Source organism: Adiantum capillus-veneris, chromosome 8, assembly GCF_014529385.1.
Source record: "Adiantum capillus-veneris isolate H3 chromosome 8, ASM1452938v2, whole genome shotgun sequence".
NCBI lineage: Eukaryota > Viridiplantae > Streptophyta > Polypodiopsida > Polypodiales > Pteridaceae > Adiantum > Adiantum capillus-veneris.
The window spans coordinates 18,853,588-18,871,904 of NC_140938.1; the positions used below are offsets into that span (position 1 = coordinate 18,853,588).

An 18,317-nucleotide genomic window follows, 5' to 3' on the forward strand; every position below is an offset into this window, starting at 1 on the left:
AATGGCAAGGGTCAACTCGTGGGCTTTTACGAGCAAAGTTGCATTTATTAGATGACTTTCTAAGATGAAATAGACAAAATGCTTGTATGAAACTAGAGCAAAATAAACTCAGTCAAAGCACCACTTGGAGAGCATAAGGATTAAAAAAAAGGGATTCAAAGAGCTCAATATTGATTTTAATGTAGTGGGGCTTGCGATGGTAGAGATAGAGGTTCAATGGATGTATTAGTATGATAGGAAATACTAATACATCCTTTATGAATTTGCATCTCGATATTTTATACTATTTTCAGCCATGAGTTCTTAGCATGTCATAGCAAAGGAAAATTTCATTTGAGAAAGTTTTCAAGTATTTTAAGCATTGCCATTGCTAGGTTTCATTCAACGTTAATCTTTCTTTATGGGCTACAAAATATTAAACCATCTCATTGAGAAGAGTTGTTGGTGGAATCCCAGTCCAAAAATGCATTAAGGATTGAATATGAAGAAGTTGCACCGACCATGATGAAAATGATGAGTAAGTGCCTAGGATGGGATGAGATGTTAGCCTTGTCGGCTTGCTCGCTCCAGCTCAAAAAAGTAAAAAGTCAATAAGACTTGTGTTTTTTTTTATCGAGATTACATATTCTTTGATTAGAGTTTCTGTAGGTTCAAATTTCTTTGTCTAAGGCCATATTGGAAATTTGAATTGTTTCTTTACAATTTACACATATGAGGATCACACCAGCTACAACCACAAGAGCAAAGATTGCACCTATAAATTAGAATATTCGAATATCCTTAGACAAACATGTACACTAAAGCCTTCACATTGTCCAAAGGCAAATCGGTTGAACCAAGCATCATGCATGCCTAGACCACATGAGTTGGTTGTGCCAGCACCACCACATTCACTTACAAGGACGCTATACTCCTGTAGTACAAAATGGACTTCCTTGTGCTCCACAGATACTTCTTCGATGCACCCAAGCAACGTCCATCCATTATCATTCTCGATTAGAGAGAGAGAGAGAGAGAGAGAGAGATGGTGGCATATAATCAATTCTAATTTCCATTATGGCCAAAACAAAACATTTTTTTTCCCCCAATTTGTATCAACTTACACAATGCCTACTATCTTTTCATTTGTATCAACTTTCACAATGCCTACTATCCTTATATAACATCATGATAGTGCAGTGTTGATGCAATGTGTGACTATATCCATCAAAAATGTGGATCTACGAAAAAAAATTATTTGTTTTTTAAGAAATTCATATCAAAACAGATAGAAGACTGGATCAATTTTTTGAAGAAAGATCTTTCCTTTCGAGTTTTGAGAGCCATACAACTTTTAAAGTTTGAGAGGCATGTGAGACACACACACACGCCAATAAAAAGCCGGGTTCCTATCGAGGGACCCTACTACCACCAATTTTAAAATCACCTTGCACCAGTTGAGGGACATGAAGAGCCTGTTGGTAGAGTGGTTAGAGGGGGCAATTTTTCAAACTCCACCGTAGGATGTTGAGATCAAGCCTTGTTGGTGAAATGGCACATTACTCCCACCAAGGTGTTTCACTTCAAGCCCCCAATTTTGTTACACTAAAAATCTTTGGTAGTGTTGTATGCCGTCTCTGCACTCCTGATCGCGCTGAGATTTTTCCTGCGCTCAGATGTCACCTTCAACTTCATTTTGTGCTCCTCCACGCTTAAAACGGTGCTAATGGTGCTCTACAATCCTTGACGCGGCTTAGGTGGCCTTAACTTGGACCCTTTACCCTACTTTCAATGGAAATAGCCCCCGCAAACCCCCCCCACCCCAAAAAAAAACACACATCAGCTTCATTCCATGCACCCTCCTGCGCCCTGCTCCCCTCCGCTTGCCCTCTCCATTACAATCCCCTCCCCCTACTAATCGCTCGCACAATGGCTTCCTCGCACGACACAAATTAGAGCCTGCAAACATCGTGCGCAGAGAGAGATAGAGAGAAAGGGGGGGGGGGGGGGGGGGGGGGGGGGGGGGGGGCTCTGTCCAAGATTCTCATATTTTTGCCTTTTTTCGCTATGGGGGTACCGATACTAACCATGGAGGGGACTATAAAGTTATGGTTATCTTGAAATGCGAAAAACATGGAGGGATAAAATTGTACAAAATCTCTCTCTCTCTCTCTCTCTCTCTCCATGCTTAACTCTCTCCCAATCATTAACTTGCCTTAACAAGGCAAACTTTAAGAAAAAGGGCAACAACACGCCACCAAAATGGAGGCTTTTGAGTCTTGACATGCAAGTAGGTCAGTCAGGAGACAGCTAAGCCAGCCCTAATAATTGATGCAATCAAAAGAATTAATGAGATGCTGCTCTAACGGCATAGAACCTCGTCTAAACAATGCATTCAGGTTTTCCTCATAACAGATAAGACAATGGGTTAACATCTAAACTAATGTCATTGTTTCTCTGATGCTGTACCTTCGTTCAAAGTGAGAGCCACGGGAAAGAAAAAAAGAATGTGGCTCCCATCTTGACTACTGAAGCTGCTCTTGCCCTTTCTGCAATATTACCTCTCCTGAATACTGCCCAACTCGCAACTTCACGGTAAGAAAATATTTCGACGGCAAAGGCTTTCCCACAGAAAAGTGTCCTGACTATGGAAACCTCAAGTTAAGAGATCGACAACTTCTGCGAATCGAACCGAAGCAAATCCAACTTCTGCTGGGATCGTTTCAATGTAAAGTGATGTTGGTGCTTAGATTGCTTCTCATAACACATAAAACCGTAGCTTCAATCCCATTGGTTGCCAAGACCTCAACTCTTTGATTATACACTGCAGGTTTACTTTTGGTTGGATTGACGTGTCACCATTGAAGGGCAAGTCTCTTGTCAGTACTGTATAACTTTCCTTGAATTGGATTTTTGTACCTTACCAATGGTGCCATTGTTGCGAATCTGCCCCCTCATCAAAACCCCCTGATGTATCAAGTACACTGAATTGCAACTGCTTAGAATGCTTGGCCCTTCTGCGGATGTCAAACTCGGCCCATCCCTCAAGCTAACAATACCAAACTGTTGAACTCAGGTAACATTCATATAAAGAAAATTAGGTCACGAAATTAGGAAGAAAACCCACCTGCCTCAGATACTCTACTGTTAATTCATTTCCGTGCAAAGACAGGGTGGCCAACTCCAGACAGCCTTTAAGGACCTCATTGGGAAAGGTTTTTAAAGCATTGTGATCCAAATTTAAGACCTGAAATGGAGTAAGTTTTCTTAGCAGGTGGCAGCCTCATTATCAATGCAGCAAATGGTAATGGAATACCTTTTTACCTTTAACTTTGTGATCTGACCCAATGAAGCAGGGATTTCTCGAAGAAAATTTGCAGAAAAATCAGCCTTCACACCAAAAATAAATGTAGAACCGTGGAACAGTAGATATCAGTGTGACCACAAAAGAAAGGACTAAAACCATGAAATCAATAAAGATGACAACTGAACAAAGACTAGTTATCTCACTGATGAGAAAGATGCCGGCTAAACAAGACACTGAGAGGGATCCAATCTTGATAAGATGTAGGCAACCCATGCCCACATTTATAGGTCTCAGACGAAGAGTAAAAAAAACTGCTATCTTCGTCCCAACTGTGCATAAAAGTGAGTACATTCTACACATCATGTCTCGAGCTACTAGGTGATTAAGTACAAAGGTACATTGTAGATCTTCCCTGGAGCCCAAAAACTAATAAAAACAAAATAGACCAGTCCCCTTGGATAGGCACACATGACGAGGCCAAGTACTCCAGAATTAGCTAAACCCGAAACCTTCCAAGCCCAGCTCAATAGAAGTCTTCTAAGACATCATCATTATGAGGTACTTGAAAGGGACTAAAAACAAATGCCTCTGCTATGGTAAAGGACCAATGGAGTTGAAGGGATTTTGTGACTCTGACATGGCTGGTGATGTGGATACACGGAAATCCACAAGTGGCTATGTATTTACTCTTGCGGGAGGTGTTGTTTCATGGTGTTCTAGATTGCAAAAGATTGTTGCATTGTCTACTACAGAGGTTGAATATATTTTAGCCGCTGAGGCTTCCAAAGAAGCTATTTGATTAGCACGCCTATGTAGTGAGTTTGGCTTGCCTGCCAAGGCACCTATGCTTGGTTGTGATAGCCACACTGCTATATGTCTCGCAAAGAACGCCATGTTTCATGCACGCACAAAGCATATTGATGTGCGGTATCACTTCATACGAGAAGTGCTTGAGGATGGCCTTATCGCATTGGTTAAGGTCCATACATCACAAAATCCAGCCGATGCTCTCACTAAGTGCTTACCCAAAGCACAACATCATCTATGCATAGAGATGGTGGGAGTCACGTAGCCTTTAAGTGGGAGGATGTTGGGTTAAAGGCCTAAATAACCCCTTTTTGTACATTTTTATACTTTGTCCAGATTCATATTGAACCTGGACACATTTTTTAAAGGTCACTTATAATAAAAGTGGGAAAACCCAAAACTCATTTATTGAGTTTTCCCCAAAAACGTGCCCTTCTTCTTCTGCTAGCGCTTCCTCTCCTGCTGGCCTTCGCCTCCCCTCTGTGCACACACACTGCACTTCCTCGTGTGCTCTTTCACTTGCACACACCGCCGCGCGCTCATCAACCTGCAACCATTTTCAACATTGCATACACGTCAAATTTTCTGCGTTTTCCGCATCACAGACTGCGTTTTTGCAGCCAGCATTCAGCCCTTTATTCCTCACATCCGGTGAGCAAATCAGCCCCAAAACTACCCCGTGGTGGCCATCCGCAACCCACACTGAGAGCAATTCCGAAGGTGCATCAAATCAGCTCCGGAGATGCTTCATCATGAAGAGTTACCACGGCTATATCATCCATTCAAGTGGAGTCAAGTCTTGCATTGAAGTATTGCATCGTGTACATTCCCTTTACGCAATCTAAAGCAGGTGGCGGTGGTGGGGGAAGTGGTGACAACGGCGATGGCAGAGGCGGTTGCACTCGATCAAGGTCAGACGGCTGAACCATGTTCCTAAAGACTTCCCCCAATTGGAACAGAAGGCTGAGTAGGGTGTCGGTTGGAGGCTCTTGTATTTTTTGGTGCCGAAGGAGGTGGCACCACCTGGGGCATCAAAGGGGGCAACATGTATTTCAAGAACTACTAGAAACTTTGCAGCATCGGGAGATTCTTTTGAGGATACCGCGAAAGTATGCCACAAAGCTCGTCGAGAAGAAACTACGGGTACTCTGTAGAATCCCATAACGCCATTGTGCTCTGCCTGTTCTTGGTAGGACCAATATGCTTTCAGAAAAGCACACGATTGGAGATCTGATACCACTGTAATGGAAGGGCACAATGTGCCAACGGTAAAGAACAAACTGAACAGACTTTAGACACTTTAAAACAATTGAACTGAAAGATAAACAATGCACACTTGCTCTGCTTCTGCTCTCGCTAGAATACCAAAGAAGATACTCACAATCTGTATTTCAAGGCCCATGGCCATTCAAAAGCAGTCACATGAAAAGCCACAAGTTTCAAAGCATCTCGTCCCCCAAAAGCTGGCGCTAAAAACTATCAACGCATAATACGGAAATCCGTACAACTATCATGTCAACAACGTAAAACGTGGGCGTCCGTATAGTCTGCCACATCAGCATGTCATCGCAATTTCCAGGCATCCCTATAGCAAGTTGCCACATCATCTGTCACGAGACTGTGACAACCACTATATATATTTGCTGGTTTCTTTCCCTTGATTTTTATTTAATTTTTGGGACTCTCTTGTTAAAATCACAAATGCTCGGACATTGCATGGCCAGTGTGAAACGACCGTTGGCCGAGAGTTTCACCCCCAGGAGTCAAGGCCAGGCAGCCCCGAGATGGTTGGGCCGATCGGCACTAGAATGTGACTAGTAAAGAAGTGGCTAGGCTCAGTTACAGTCATTTAGGCCCCTCGGGCCTCGGCAAGACTATATAAGTGGTGGGTACTAGGAAATTAAACCAAAAGGAGTCAAATGGACACTTGGCAATAGGGAAGGTGCATGCAGGCCAACACACACTTTCCAGAAGCCTCATCCAAGGGGGGGCGCCCATTTTAGAGTGGGGGCTGATTTTTGGACTTCATAAGTGTGCTACAAATTGTGTGTGAGTAGTGGGTGCAGGTGATCACAGCTTTAACAGAAAGCTTTCCTTCTGCCTTGCTCTAGGTAGCGCAATGATTTGCTCTCGCGTATCTCTCTCTCCCCTTTGCACATATGGTAATGCCCCACTAGTTGGGCTTCTCAGATGACCATGTACAATTATGAGGGTTTTATGAGCGTTTGCCATGGCAAGAACCTTCTATACAAGAACTGGATTAGCTAATTGCTAATCCCCTACACGTATGCACATGTCACGTGACACATCCCAACCCTATGTGTCCGTGGACAAGCTATACCACAGCAGGGTTCAGTCCGTTCAGTCAAGTCTAGATTAGCAGTGATCTAGCACTTTTGTGAGTCTATTCGTAGACCGTGCATGCCCAGTCACTTAGCTTAGATGCATATCCTCCGTTTGCACACAGCATGATCATCGGAATTCCCATCAAAATCCATTAGCATCAGTTAGGGGAATTTTCCAGTGCATTTAGCCTATTTTCCTATTTATTGGGATTTTCACTTATTATTTTTAAGTGACTTTCCTACAAAAGTAGGTAGGGAAATTTTGCTAAGTTAATATATAAGCAAACCCAAGTTAGCACTTTCTGGCAGAAGAGGCAGCAGGAGCTCCCGCTCAACAGGCAACTTCTCAACAGTACCCCCCAGCACACCCAGCGTTTTAGGAGTTCATCCTTGCCGGGCCAGATTCCCTGTAACAGACTTGGACACTCCAAGTCAAGAATCAACCGCGACAGCACCAAATAACCACTTCAAAACAATTCACAGATCACAATAGATTTGCACTGGCCCGGAGTTCCGTGCCTAGAGATATTGGCCCCAGAGACTGGCGCCCCTTTCGGTATTTCTTTTTGTATTAATCAATCATCAAAGTACAAGAGAGCGGTTAGGGTTTCACTCTCAGACTCTGCGGCCAGATGCTCTGAGAAGTGAGACCCTCACCACTTATTTAAAGGTTACAAGGGATACCCAAAAGCAGAGCCCCAAAAGCTTTTAAAATCAAAAGCAGTAGTCCTCTTTAGAGAGTCTTTTCTTTTTTTATATAAAAAAAAGCAAAATTCGCGTCGCTCATCATTTCAAAAATATATATATATATATATTTAAAAGCCTCCGCGATTTTTGAAAATTAGGGTTCTTGGCAAAAAATTAGGGTTTGCAAGAATTTTAGGGTTTCTGTTGTCCGCCACGTCATCACTTTGTGACATACCCCCCTCTTGAAAGCATTGTAATCGACCGCGATTACGCCTGCAAAACCGACAAAAGCCATAAACCGTCTTAGCAGACACTAACTGTTAGTACCTACGTACTAGGAACACACATCTAGCACATGTACGGAATCGACAGTCACATCACACGACATCACAGGACATCACATGACATTCAACATTCATTCGGATCTTAGACCATGATTTATCGGCAATGTAGCTAGCAATCACATATAGGTCTAATCGGGACCTCATCGATGTCCGATTGACTAACCCCTATTGCAACCATGTCTATCAGACCAAAATGCTGCAGTCATTTCGTCTATCAGTTCCTACACTCACAAGAAGTCAAGAACAAATCAGTATCATAATCAGGAATTCCATTTCATAAAGTCATCCAGTAGAATACTGTCAACTCTCAGTATCCCTGAAGCTCGAAGAGACATCAGTGACTTTAATATCAAAATCGAGGCATCTGTTGACAAAGGAGCGGAGCAACTCCCCTCTTGTGCATCCCACTGCACCAGATCTCCGGCCAACCTGAATTCTGGGTTCCGTTTGGAGTAGACTATGCTAAACCAAAACATCGAGGTAAAGTTTCACAATCCGAGGAGTATCTGCCAGGTCCTCCTCCTCAATCCACTTCGCATCAAATGCAGGAAAGTTCTTGAACTTAACCAAGAACCCGCCTTCGGACTTTACCTTTCTTCGTATCGTTATGTGCCAAAATCTGTTCATGAACAAGGATCTCCTCGTTTTCTTCCACTTCGGGTTGCTCATCAGGCTCCCCATCATCAGGCACATCACCCTTAACAAGGTTCAAGAGACTCACATGCAATGCATTATGAATCCTCCAAGTATCTGGCAGTTTCAATCGGAAGGAGACATCATTTATCTTATCAGTGATCTCGAAAGGTCCGTAGTATCGCATACTAAGCTTTGGAAAAAGCCTCTCCTTTCCCTTTTTCTTTCGTAGGCGTGCCTTCTCAAAACGTAAGAGCACCCAATCATCCTCCTTCAATTTCAAGTCGCGACGATGGCGATCCGCTGCCTTTTTCTGTCGTTCTTGAGACTCCTGCGAAGTCTCGCGAACCTTGGCAATAGCCATATCCAAATCTCGCGAATATTCATCCGCTTCAAATATCTAATCTTTCGTGCGCAGGAAGGATGGAACCTTTGCAGCACTTTCAACAATCGCACATGGCGTCTTCCCCGTCGAAGAGTGTATCGTGTTATTGTAGGCAAATTCCACCAAAGGTAAGTTCTTTTCCCAATGAGTCTTGTGATCCGAGATACAAGACTTCAATAAATCTAAAATCACTGAATTGGCAATCTCAAATTGCCCGTCAGTCTGCAAGTGGAACGATGACGAGAACTGCAACTGCGTGCCAATGTTCTCCCAAATTGCCTTCCAAAACAAACTCATAAATCTGGGGTCTCTGTCGGAGACAATCGTCTCAGGCATGCCATGTAATCGGAAAATCATCGTGATCATTCTGTGTTCTCGGGATATCAAAAATGAAATCCATTTCAATATTTTCCAAGGAGGCGGGTGGGTATGGGTAAAAGCTGTAACAATCCCTGTGCCTTATGCCTGTCAAACTTGACCTTCTGGCATACCAAGCAATTGCGCACAAACTCTTCCACATCCTTCTTGAGTCACGGCCAAAAGAAGTATCTCTCTACCCCTTTCATGGTGGTAGCAAAGCCGCGGTGACCCGTAAAAGATGGACAGTGGCATTCAGTCATAACCACTAACGTGTGATATCGTAATGCGTGAAAGACTTGAAGCAGATGATCTCTGTGTTCTGCCTCATTCTTGGAGAAAGCAATGATGTCGTCAAAGAAAGTGCCAACAAATAGCCTGTACTCTCGAAAAATCCTGTCCATCATCCGGTTAAATGTCGCAGGAGCATTGATTAAGCCAAAAGGCATCACCATTGGCGTTTCCTCACTTGCAAACATTGCCTTCATCACCTAGATCCCCCAGCATTGCAGTTTCCTCCCCGTGTTGCAGTTGAGAGCCTAGCGTTTTTGCTTGCAAAAACGCTACAGAACCAGCCAGCGACCTCCTTGCAAAAACGCCAGCCAACTTGCAGATCTCAGCGTTTTTTACCATGGAAAAGCCAGCAGGTCAGCGTTTTCAGTTTCAGCCCCTGACCGCCACAGATACACGCAGTTTTCAGCCTAGACACAGAAGCAAATCAGCCCCAAGTTGGTTGCAGATGCTCCCCCATTTTCAGCCATCAAAACGCAGCCAAAACAGTCATTTTCAGCCACCAAGAAGACCATGAAAAACAGCAGATAAAAGATCCCAGATTTCAGCCATCAAGTCGTCGTCGTCACCACCGTCGTCGTCATCGCATAGTCCAACTTGCATCAGTCCATTGCATACGCATTGTACACCTTTGTGCAATCAAAGTAGACCACTCTCGCCGATGAGAGTGGGGCCTTCGGAGGAGGGTTTTACAAACCTCTCGGTGTCGTATCTCTTCTCTCTCCTCTCAGTCTCATTCACTTGCACGCACAATATCCACTCACTTTGTTCGTGATCATAGCACTCTCCATAAGACGGAAAGCTCTCTCTTTCCCTAAGAACTAAAAGGAACCTTGAGCAATAAAGATCACTAATCTTGAGAAAATACAACATTCATTCCGCTGCACCTTACATTGGTATCAGAGCTTTGGAAGTGTTCTACATTACTCAAGGAAAGAACCACAAGAACCACAAAAAAAAATTTTGCTTGTTGCGTACGTGGGCGTGGCGATTCCTAATCGTGTTTTGTTGAAGAGTGACAGGAATCCCAAGAAAGAAGGGCTTGTCCAGCCTCCCCTTGTGTCTCTTTTCACTCATTGAGAGCGGACCGTGCACTTGGCGGTCGGCCAATCGACGTGAAGTGGGAAAAAGCAACCTTGGTGAGAGCGCAAGGCCGCCAAGGGGTGCGCCCGCAGAAAGGAGTAGAACTCGGGTGAAGAGAAGATCCTTCTCCAACGCGATTTGCAAGCGAAAGAAAACCTCAAGAACCCCAAGAACCCAAGACCCTCAAGACTCAAGAACCTCAAGAACCTCACGAATCAAGGACCTCAAGAACCTCAAGAACCCAAGTTCCTCAAGAACCCAAGTTCCTCGCGAACTTCAGAACCCAAGATTATAGTGCATGGTCGTCACCCAAAGCGGAATGGATACTTCGCATACAGGTGATGAGCATGAGAGAGGCGACGAAGATTTTCAGGAGACTTTTTCGACCCTCCCCCTTTGCCATCTACACCACGAGTTGCACTCACTCCTATGGAGATGATGGTCAAGTCGATGTTGGACATGATGGCACAACAACAAGAAACGAATCGAGTTGCATTGGCACAACTCGCAAGCAAAGCAGAAGAACAAGCAGCAAAGGACCGTGCACAAGAAGCCAAGGATCGCGAGCGCGACGAAAGAAACGCAAGATTGGCCGCACAACAAGAAGAAAATCGACTTGCTCAAGAACGTGAGCGCATTGCTCTTGCCGCAAAACAAGAAGAAAATCGACTTGCTCTCGAACGCGAGCGCGATGAACGAGATGCACGAAAAGCAAAAAAGGACGCCGAGCGTGAAGCTCAAAGGGAGCTTCGCAATCAAGAATTTATTACCAAAACCCTAGCTTCGAAGACCGAACCACCCAAAGATCGTGGAAGTTCGTCAAGTGGCGCAAGCCACGACGCGGATTCCAGCCATCCAATCACAGAAAAGTTGACTTTCAGTAAGTATGATGGTAAGATGGATGCTACAGTTATTCATTCTTGGTTGCATCAATTTAATGCTTATTTTGCGACAACTAAGAAGACAGGAAATAGCAAAGTTTTGACGGCAGCTATGTACCTTGTCGGTGATGCCATCAATTGGTACCGCGCATGGCAAGAGGCACAGCTAGCCGTGCGCCTAGAGGCAGCCGACGATTTCACGCCTCTCTTTTAGTTGGGCTGATTTCCAAGACAAGCTCAAGGCGCGGTTTATGCCACCTCAGTACCTCGCACGATTGAAGGACGATTGGCACACTCTCAAGCAAAATGGTATGCCGGTTATGTCTTTTTCTAATCGTGTTTTGCAGCTAGGTACCCAATTACGCAAGTCGGATGATGAGCGCAAAGAGGCTTTTCTCTTTGGATTGGACGAGTATATCAAATACGATGTCGAGGTATTCGATCCAATCGATCTCAACAAGGCGGTAGCGATTGCTCTCGCACAGGAGATGAAGCACAACAAGGGAAAGCCTAAGGAGGACAAGACTTCCACAAGTACCTCGCAGACTTCTCAGACTCCTCAGAACGGTAAGAACGGTAAGAATGGTAAGAATGATAACACTTCTAACCAATCTTCCAACTGTATCTCAACAAAGCATTCTTCCAATGAATCAAAGGGTAAGGCTAACACAATTGCTAAACCTAAGCTTACTCCATATGAAAAGGTAGCACAAGGAATTGTAGGAGGATACATCACTTCGGAAGAACAAAGCACGTACTCTAAGGAAGGTCGTTGTTTTCATTGTCACATTAAGGGTCACATAAAAAGAACATGTCCTAAGCTTGAGTCGAATGAATCTAAAGAACCCACAGCACCCACTACATCTGTCAATGCAATGAATGATAACACGATGGTTCCCAAAGTTTCTCAGGACCCTCCCATTGATGATTCTCTCATTAAATATTATGGTCGTACGTCGGGGCACCGTTTTGTCATATTGTTTGATCCAGGTAGTATGCATGATGTAATCAGTTCCTCTCCTGTTAAGAGAGCCCGCCTCGAAGTTAGTCCGAGATCTCCTATCGAGGTCTCTGGCTTTCATCCTGGTATGGACGCTCTCATCGCAGAGGAATGCCTTGATGTGTTGTTTGCAATCCAACAGACTACCTTCACTAGAAGATTTGTTGTTTCTCCTCTCTCAGGATGTGATATGATTTTAGGCATTAAGTGGTTTCGTGAGACTAATGTTGTCATAAAATTTGCGGCTAACACTATAATTCTCAATGCCGACAGTGATTCTCCTACTGTCTTTCATGGAGTGGATACTTCTCCTTCTCCATCTCTCATTGCTAATATGCAGGACAAGATTGAAAGGATTCGGGATAAGGAGATTCTCTCAGTCTCCCTTTCTCCACAGCATGACACACAGAACTTGCATGATGATGAGAAGCATGATGATTTGAATGACAATGATAAGCATGATGATTTGCATGATCAAGATGTGATTTCTCACAAGTATGATGAATTGCATAATGAGGATGTGATTGTTCACAAGGATGATGTGTTAGTGGATGCTTTTTCTAGCGAAGCTAACCTCGTTATAGTTCGATCAATCACGAAGATCCGATCTTGGCTTTCGAGTCGAGGTCCAACGAACCCCCACAGGACAATTCGATCATTCAAGACGAACCGATCTTGGCTCTCGAGCCTCGGTCCAAAGAACCATCAAAGGAAGTATTATGTGTTCGCATGATTGATACGCACGCATTGTTTGAATGTTTCATTCGTGGAGGGTTCCTATATTTTAGTCAGCATCGTTATGTGATCCCTTTTCTTAGGCATGACATACTGTATGTTGAGCACGTTTCTCTCATGGATGAGCACGAATGTATGCGGGATTTTCATGAAAAGTTGAAAAGTCTGTATGTCAAGAAGTCACATTCTATGTCTCTTCCTTGGCATGATACAGTTTCCGAAAGAGCACATGATTGTATGAGCACCAAGCATGGGCATTTTCATTGTGATTTGCCACAGTTGATTGATTTCGATCAAACCGAAAAGATTCGACCGCATGGTTTGCATGTGTTTGATGAACGAGTTGTCACTCCGTCTCTATGTTCATCTACATTGCATACACAGTCTTTAGAGAAGACACGATTTTTTTCCTTCACTTTACATGGAATGGGTATGTTCATGGTTTTGTGTTGGAGATGGTTTCAGGAATTTTCAGTCATGGAGATTCTTGAAGACGAAAGAAGCAAGATACTCGACAAAGTGGAAGCATCAAAGGAGATTCAGAAGACTTTGAGTCGCTTTCGGCGCGGCCCACAGAAGCAAGCATTGCAAACCTTTATGAAGTTCAAGTATCGCTCGACCCACACAGTAGAGTGGGCCGGCGAAGAGTCCCTTCCAGGATTCCGGATGATGTTGGCGATCTCTCTCGACGCCATACAGTTCGGTACCAGTACCTCACTTTGAAAAGGAGGGGATGTCACGTGACACATCCCAACCCTATGTGTCCGTGGACAAGCTCTACCACAGCAGGGTTCAGTCCGTTCAGTCAAGTCTAGATTAGCAATGATCTGGCACTTTTGTGAGTCTATTCGTAGACCGTGCATGCCCAGTCACTTAGCTTAGATGCATATCCTCCGGTTGCACACAGCATGATCATCGGAATTCCCATCAAAATCCATTAGCATCAGTTAGGGGAATTTTCCAGTGCATTTAGCCTATTTTCCTATTTATTGGGATTTTCACTTATTATTTTTAAGTGACTTTCCTACAAAAGTAGGTAGGGCAATTTTGCTAAGTTAATATATAAGCAAACCCAAGTTAGCACTTTCTGGCAGTAGAGGCAGCAGGAGCTTCCCGCTCAACAGGCAACTTCTCAGCAGTACCCCCCAGCAAACCCAGCGTTTTTGGAGTTCATCCTCGCCGGGCCAGATTCCCCACCATTGGCGTTTTCTCACTTGCAGACATTGCCTTCATCACCTAGATCCCCCAACATTGCAGTTTCCTCCCCGTGCTGCAGTTGAGAGCCTAGCGTTTTTGCTTGCAAAAACGCTACAGAACCAGCCAGCGACCTCCTTGCAAAAACGCCAGCCAACTTGCAGATCTCAGCGTTTTTTACCAGGGAAAAGCCAGCAGGTCAGCGTTTTCAGTTTCAGCCCCTAACCGCCACAGATACACGCAGTTTTCAGCCTAGACACAGAAGCAGATCAGCCCCAAGTTGGTTGCAGATGCTCCCCCCTTTTCAGCCATCAAACGCAGCCAAAACAGTCATTTTCAGTCACCAAGAAGACCATGAAAAACAGCAGATAAAAGATCCCAGATTTCAGCCATCAAGTCGTCGTCGTCACCACCGTCGTCGTCATCGCATAGTCCAACTTGCATCAGTCCATTGCATACGCATTGTACACCTTTGTGCAATCAAAGTAGACCACTCTCGCCGACGAGAGTGGGGCCTTCGGAGGAGGGTTTTACAAACCTCTCGGTGTCATATCTCTTCTCTCTCCTTCTCTCAGTCTCATTCACTTGCACGCACAATATCCACTCACTTTGTTCGTGATCATAGCACTCTCCATAAGACGGAAAGCTCTCTCTTTTCCTAAGAACTAAAAGGAGCCTTGAGCAATAAAGATCACTAATCTTGAGAAAATACAACATTCATTCCGCTGCACCTTACAGCACAGTTCCATCGTGAAGGAATGCGAAAACGGAGAGTTTCCTCGCGTGAAAACTGGTCCGATTTACAAGGGATCTATCCCATTGCGTACGGGAGATCTTCACACACGTGTAGACGTGTTTGCTCCCCTCAAAATGATGCAAAACAGAAAATTACAGCCTGCTGTGTTTTTCTGCAGGTTTAGAGTTTCGCATCGAAGCTGCTAGTTATCGCCAAGGGAGCCTCGGGAAAGCCGTGGGTGCTTGTACAAGACACTTTAGAGAGAATTCCCGCGAGGAATCTCGTCTAATTCAAAGGGCAAGTGACCCTACAGGTGCAGGAGTCCAAGGATACCTATAGAAGTGATCGGCACGCAAATCGGAGTGCAAAACAAAGAATTACGTCTTCCTGTAACTTTTTGGCAGGTTTAGGGTTTTGGCGATTTTTGATGCCTACAAGTCCAAGAGCTTCGAGGAAGCCAGGGAATCACCGAACAGGTGTTTTGGTGCAAATTGGAGGCCAAAAACAGAGATTTTAGTGTGCTATAATTTCTCGCCAAGTTTTGTAAAGTGCTCCAAAGTGAGTGGAAAGTCGCTGATTACTTGGGATTTTGTCCGTGGAGGCTTCTACTATGGTTACGTTGCCAAAAATTCGGGCTAGAGTAGGGGAATTTCAGCTCAATAAAAGTGGGACAGCTCGTAGAAGTTTACAAGTTTTTCTCAAGTGTAATAAGAATAAAGAAATACCGAAAGGGGTGCCAGTCTTTGGGGCCAACAAGGTATCGTTGTCTGCTTGGAACCGGTCTAGCTACCAAGTGGTGGTTTGTTTGAAGTGTAATTCCCAGTCACAAGTTTATTCGTGAAGTTCCTTTTGAAAGTGCGAAGCAGAGGGTACCGGTAGGTGCGCGTCGCGATGTAGTGCAAGATTGGGGCAAGAAGCAGGAGGCGGAGTGCAGCAGAGAGGAAGCGCTAGGGATAGAAGCAGGGAGAGAGAGAGAGAGCTCACGTACTTGGGGAAAACTCAATAAGTGAGTTTTGGGTTTTCCCACTTTTATTATAAGTGACTTTAAAAAAATGTGTCCGGGTTCAATGTGAACCTGGATAAAGTATAAAAATGTACAAAACGGGGTTATTTAGGCCTTTAACCCAACAACCTCCCACTTAAAGGCATAAATGACGCCTTTAAGTTAACCAACTCCCACCAGCTGTATGCAATGCTCATGTTAAGCCTTAACAAGACTCTTGGTGAGAACAGCTGCAGGGTTATCCTGTGTATGGATCTTAGTCAAGGTGACTAGACCATCCTCCAATACCTGACGTATGAAGTGGTACCGTACATCTATGTGTTTGGTACGCGCATGAAACATAGCATTTTTGGCTAAATAGAAAGCACTCTGGCTATCACAACCCAACACGGATGTATGAGCAGGCATGCCAAGTTCTTTTACAAGTCTACCCAACCAAATGTCCTCCTTTGAAGCCTTTGTGACCGAAATACATTCAGCCTCAATAGTACTCAATGCCACAATTTTTTGCGACCTAGAACACCGAGAGACTGCACCACCAGCAATGGAAAATACATATCCACTGGTAGATTTCCTGGTATCCATGTCACCTGCCATGTCGGCATCACAATATCCCTGCAACTTTAAGTCACTTTTTCCATAACAAATACACTTTGATTGTGTACCTTTCAAATATCTCAAAATGCATTTGACAGCTTCCCAATGCGCTTTGCCAAGATTCGACATGTATCGACTAACAACTCCCACTGCATAAGCAATGTCGGGACGAGTAGCAACCATAGCATATATAAGAGAACCACAAGCTGATGCATACGGGATTCCCTTCATTGCTTTCAATGCCACCTCATCCTTTGGGCAATCTCCTTTGCTAAGCTTAGTGTATGGAGGTAAAGGTACTCCAAGAGGCTTAGCATCAGCCATATTAAACCTATCAAGTACCTTTGCAATGTACCTTTCTTGAGATAAAAACAGCAATTTCAGCTTTCTATCTCTTTTAATACGCATGCCCAAAATATGCTCTGCATCACCCAAATCCTTCATAGCAAAGGCTGAATTTAGCTTACGTTTCAGAGCATCAAGACTAGTCTTATGTTTCCCGGCAAGCAGCATGTCATCAACATAAAGAACAAGTATGATGGGACTACCATCTTCATCCCTTTTCGTATACAAACAATGATATGCATGGCTGCGTTTAAAGCCTTGAGACAACATAAAAGTGTCAAACTTCTTATACCACTGCCGTGATGATTGTCTCGAACCATACAGAGCCTTTTTCAGTTTGCATACAAGTTCCTCGCGTGTAGGAACTACAAAACCTTCAAGTTGTTTCATGTATATGTCCTCTTCAATGTCACCATGCAAAAACGTTGTCTTTACATCCATTTGATTCAATTCCAAATCAAGCACCGCAACAAGAGCAAAAAAGAGACGTAAAGTTGTAAGCTTTACAACAAAAAAAAAGATTTCTTGAAAATCAATTCCTTCTTTCTGTGCATATCCTTTTGCAACCAATCTTGCCTTGTACTTGGGTTTTTCATCCACAATCTTAATCTTGTATACCCATTTGTTAGGAAGAGCCTTTCTCCCTTTAGGCAATGGCACAAGATCCCAAGTATCATTTGCATACAAGGATTTCATTTCCTCTTGCATTGCAAGCTCCCACTTACTGCTTGACTCACATGTCTTAGCCTCTTTATAAGTGAGAGGTTCCCCTTCATCTATTAGCATAATATAATGCAAAGAGGGATCATATCTACTCACATTCCGCCTTGGACAAGTAGAACGCCTCACCCAATGATCCACATTATCTGGAAATGGGTCTACATCACGTGGAACAATGATATCATCAACAAAGGGCTATTGTACATCATTTTCAGCCCTGTTTTCAGCATTGTTATGTGGCTGCACATGCCCTTCAGGAGCCTCATTTTGTTGTCCAACATCATCTGGCTCAAACACCACTGGTTCATCAACATTTTTAGCCATATGTGGTTCATCTCGAGGGTCAAAATTAAGCCTAATAGGTGGCTGTACATGCTGAAATTTGACCTTCTTATGGTCACCATTAGAGGCACAATTGTTTTTAAGCAACCTTGCTTCATTAAAAACAACATCCCGACTACGTACAACCTTTTTGAGCTGAGGTAACCAAATTTTGTAGCCCATTTCACCTTCTTCACCGTATCCCATGAAGAGGCCTTTAATGGACTTCGCATCCACCTTACTCCTCAACTCAGGTCTTACATGCACAAACGCTGCGCAACCACAGACGCGTAAGTGATCATATGAAGCAGGTTTACCAGACCAAACCTCTTGAGGGATGTCACCTTTCAAAGACACGAGGGAATCGATTACATATATGCACTACAGTTTTTAGAGCTTCTCTCCAAAATCCATGAGGGAGATTAGCTGTGGACAGCATGCATCTCACCCTCTCACATAAAGTCCTATTGTATCTTTCAGCCACACCATTAGAAGAGAGGCTATATGGAACAGTAAGCTCCCTCTTAATGCCCAAATTTTCACAAAATTTGTTAAATTCACCACTTG

The 18,317-nt window shown here is 43.9% G+C and overlaps 1 protein-coding gene across 1 annotated transcript in view; it reads right to left on the reverse strand.

Annotated features, from left to right (window-relative positions):
* Positions 1 to 2,181: 2,181 nt before the first annotated feature.
* The window catches only part of LOC147451759 (LRR/ubiquitin-like domain protein), a 61,978-nt gene continuing 45,842 nt past the window's right edge, over positions 2,182 to 18,317 (reverse strand). The window contains exons 8-10 of the mRNA XM_086517630.1: positions 3,304 to 3,369; positions 3,107 to 3,226; positions 2,182 to 3,028 (exon numbers count right to left, since the gene is read on the reverse strand). Coding sequence (XP_086373756.1) covers positions 2,900 to 3,028; positions 3,107 to 3,226; positions 3,304 to 3,369 — 315 coding nt within the window. The 3' untranslated portion in view covers positions 2,182 to 2,899. The remainder of the gene's footprint in view (positions 3,029 to 3,106; positions 3,227 to 3,303; positions 3,370 to 18,317) is intronic.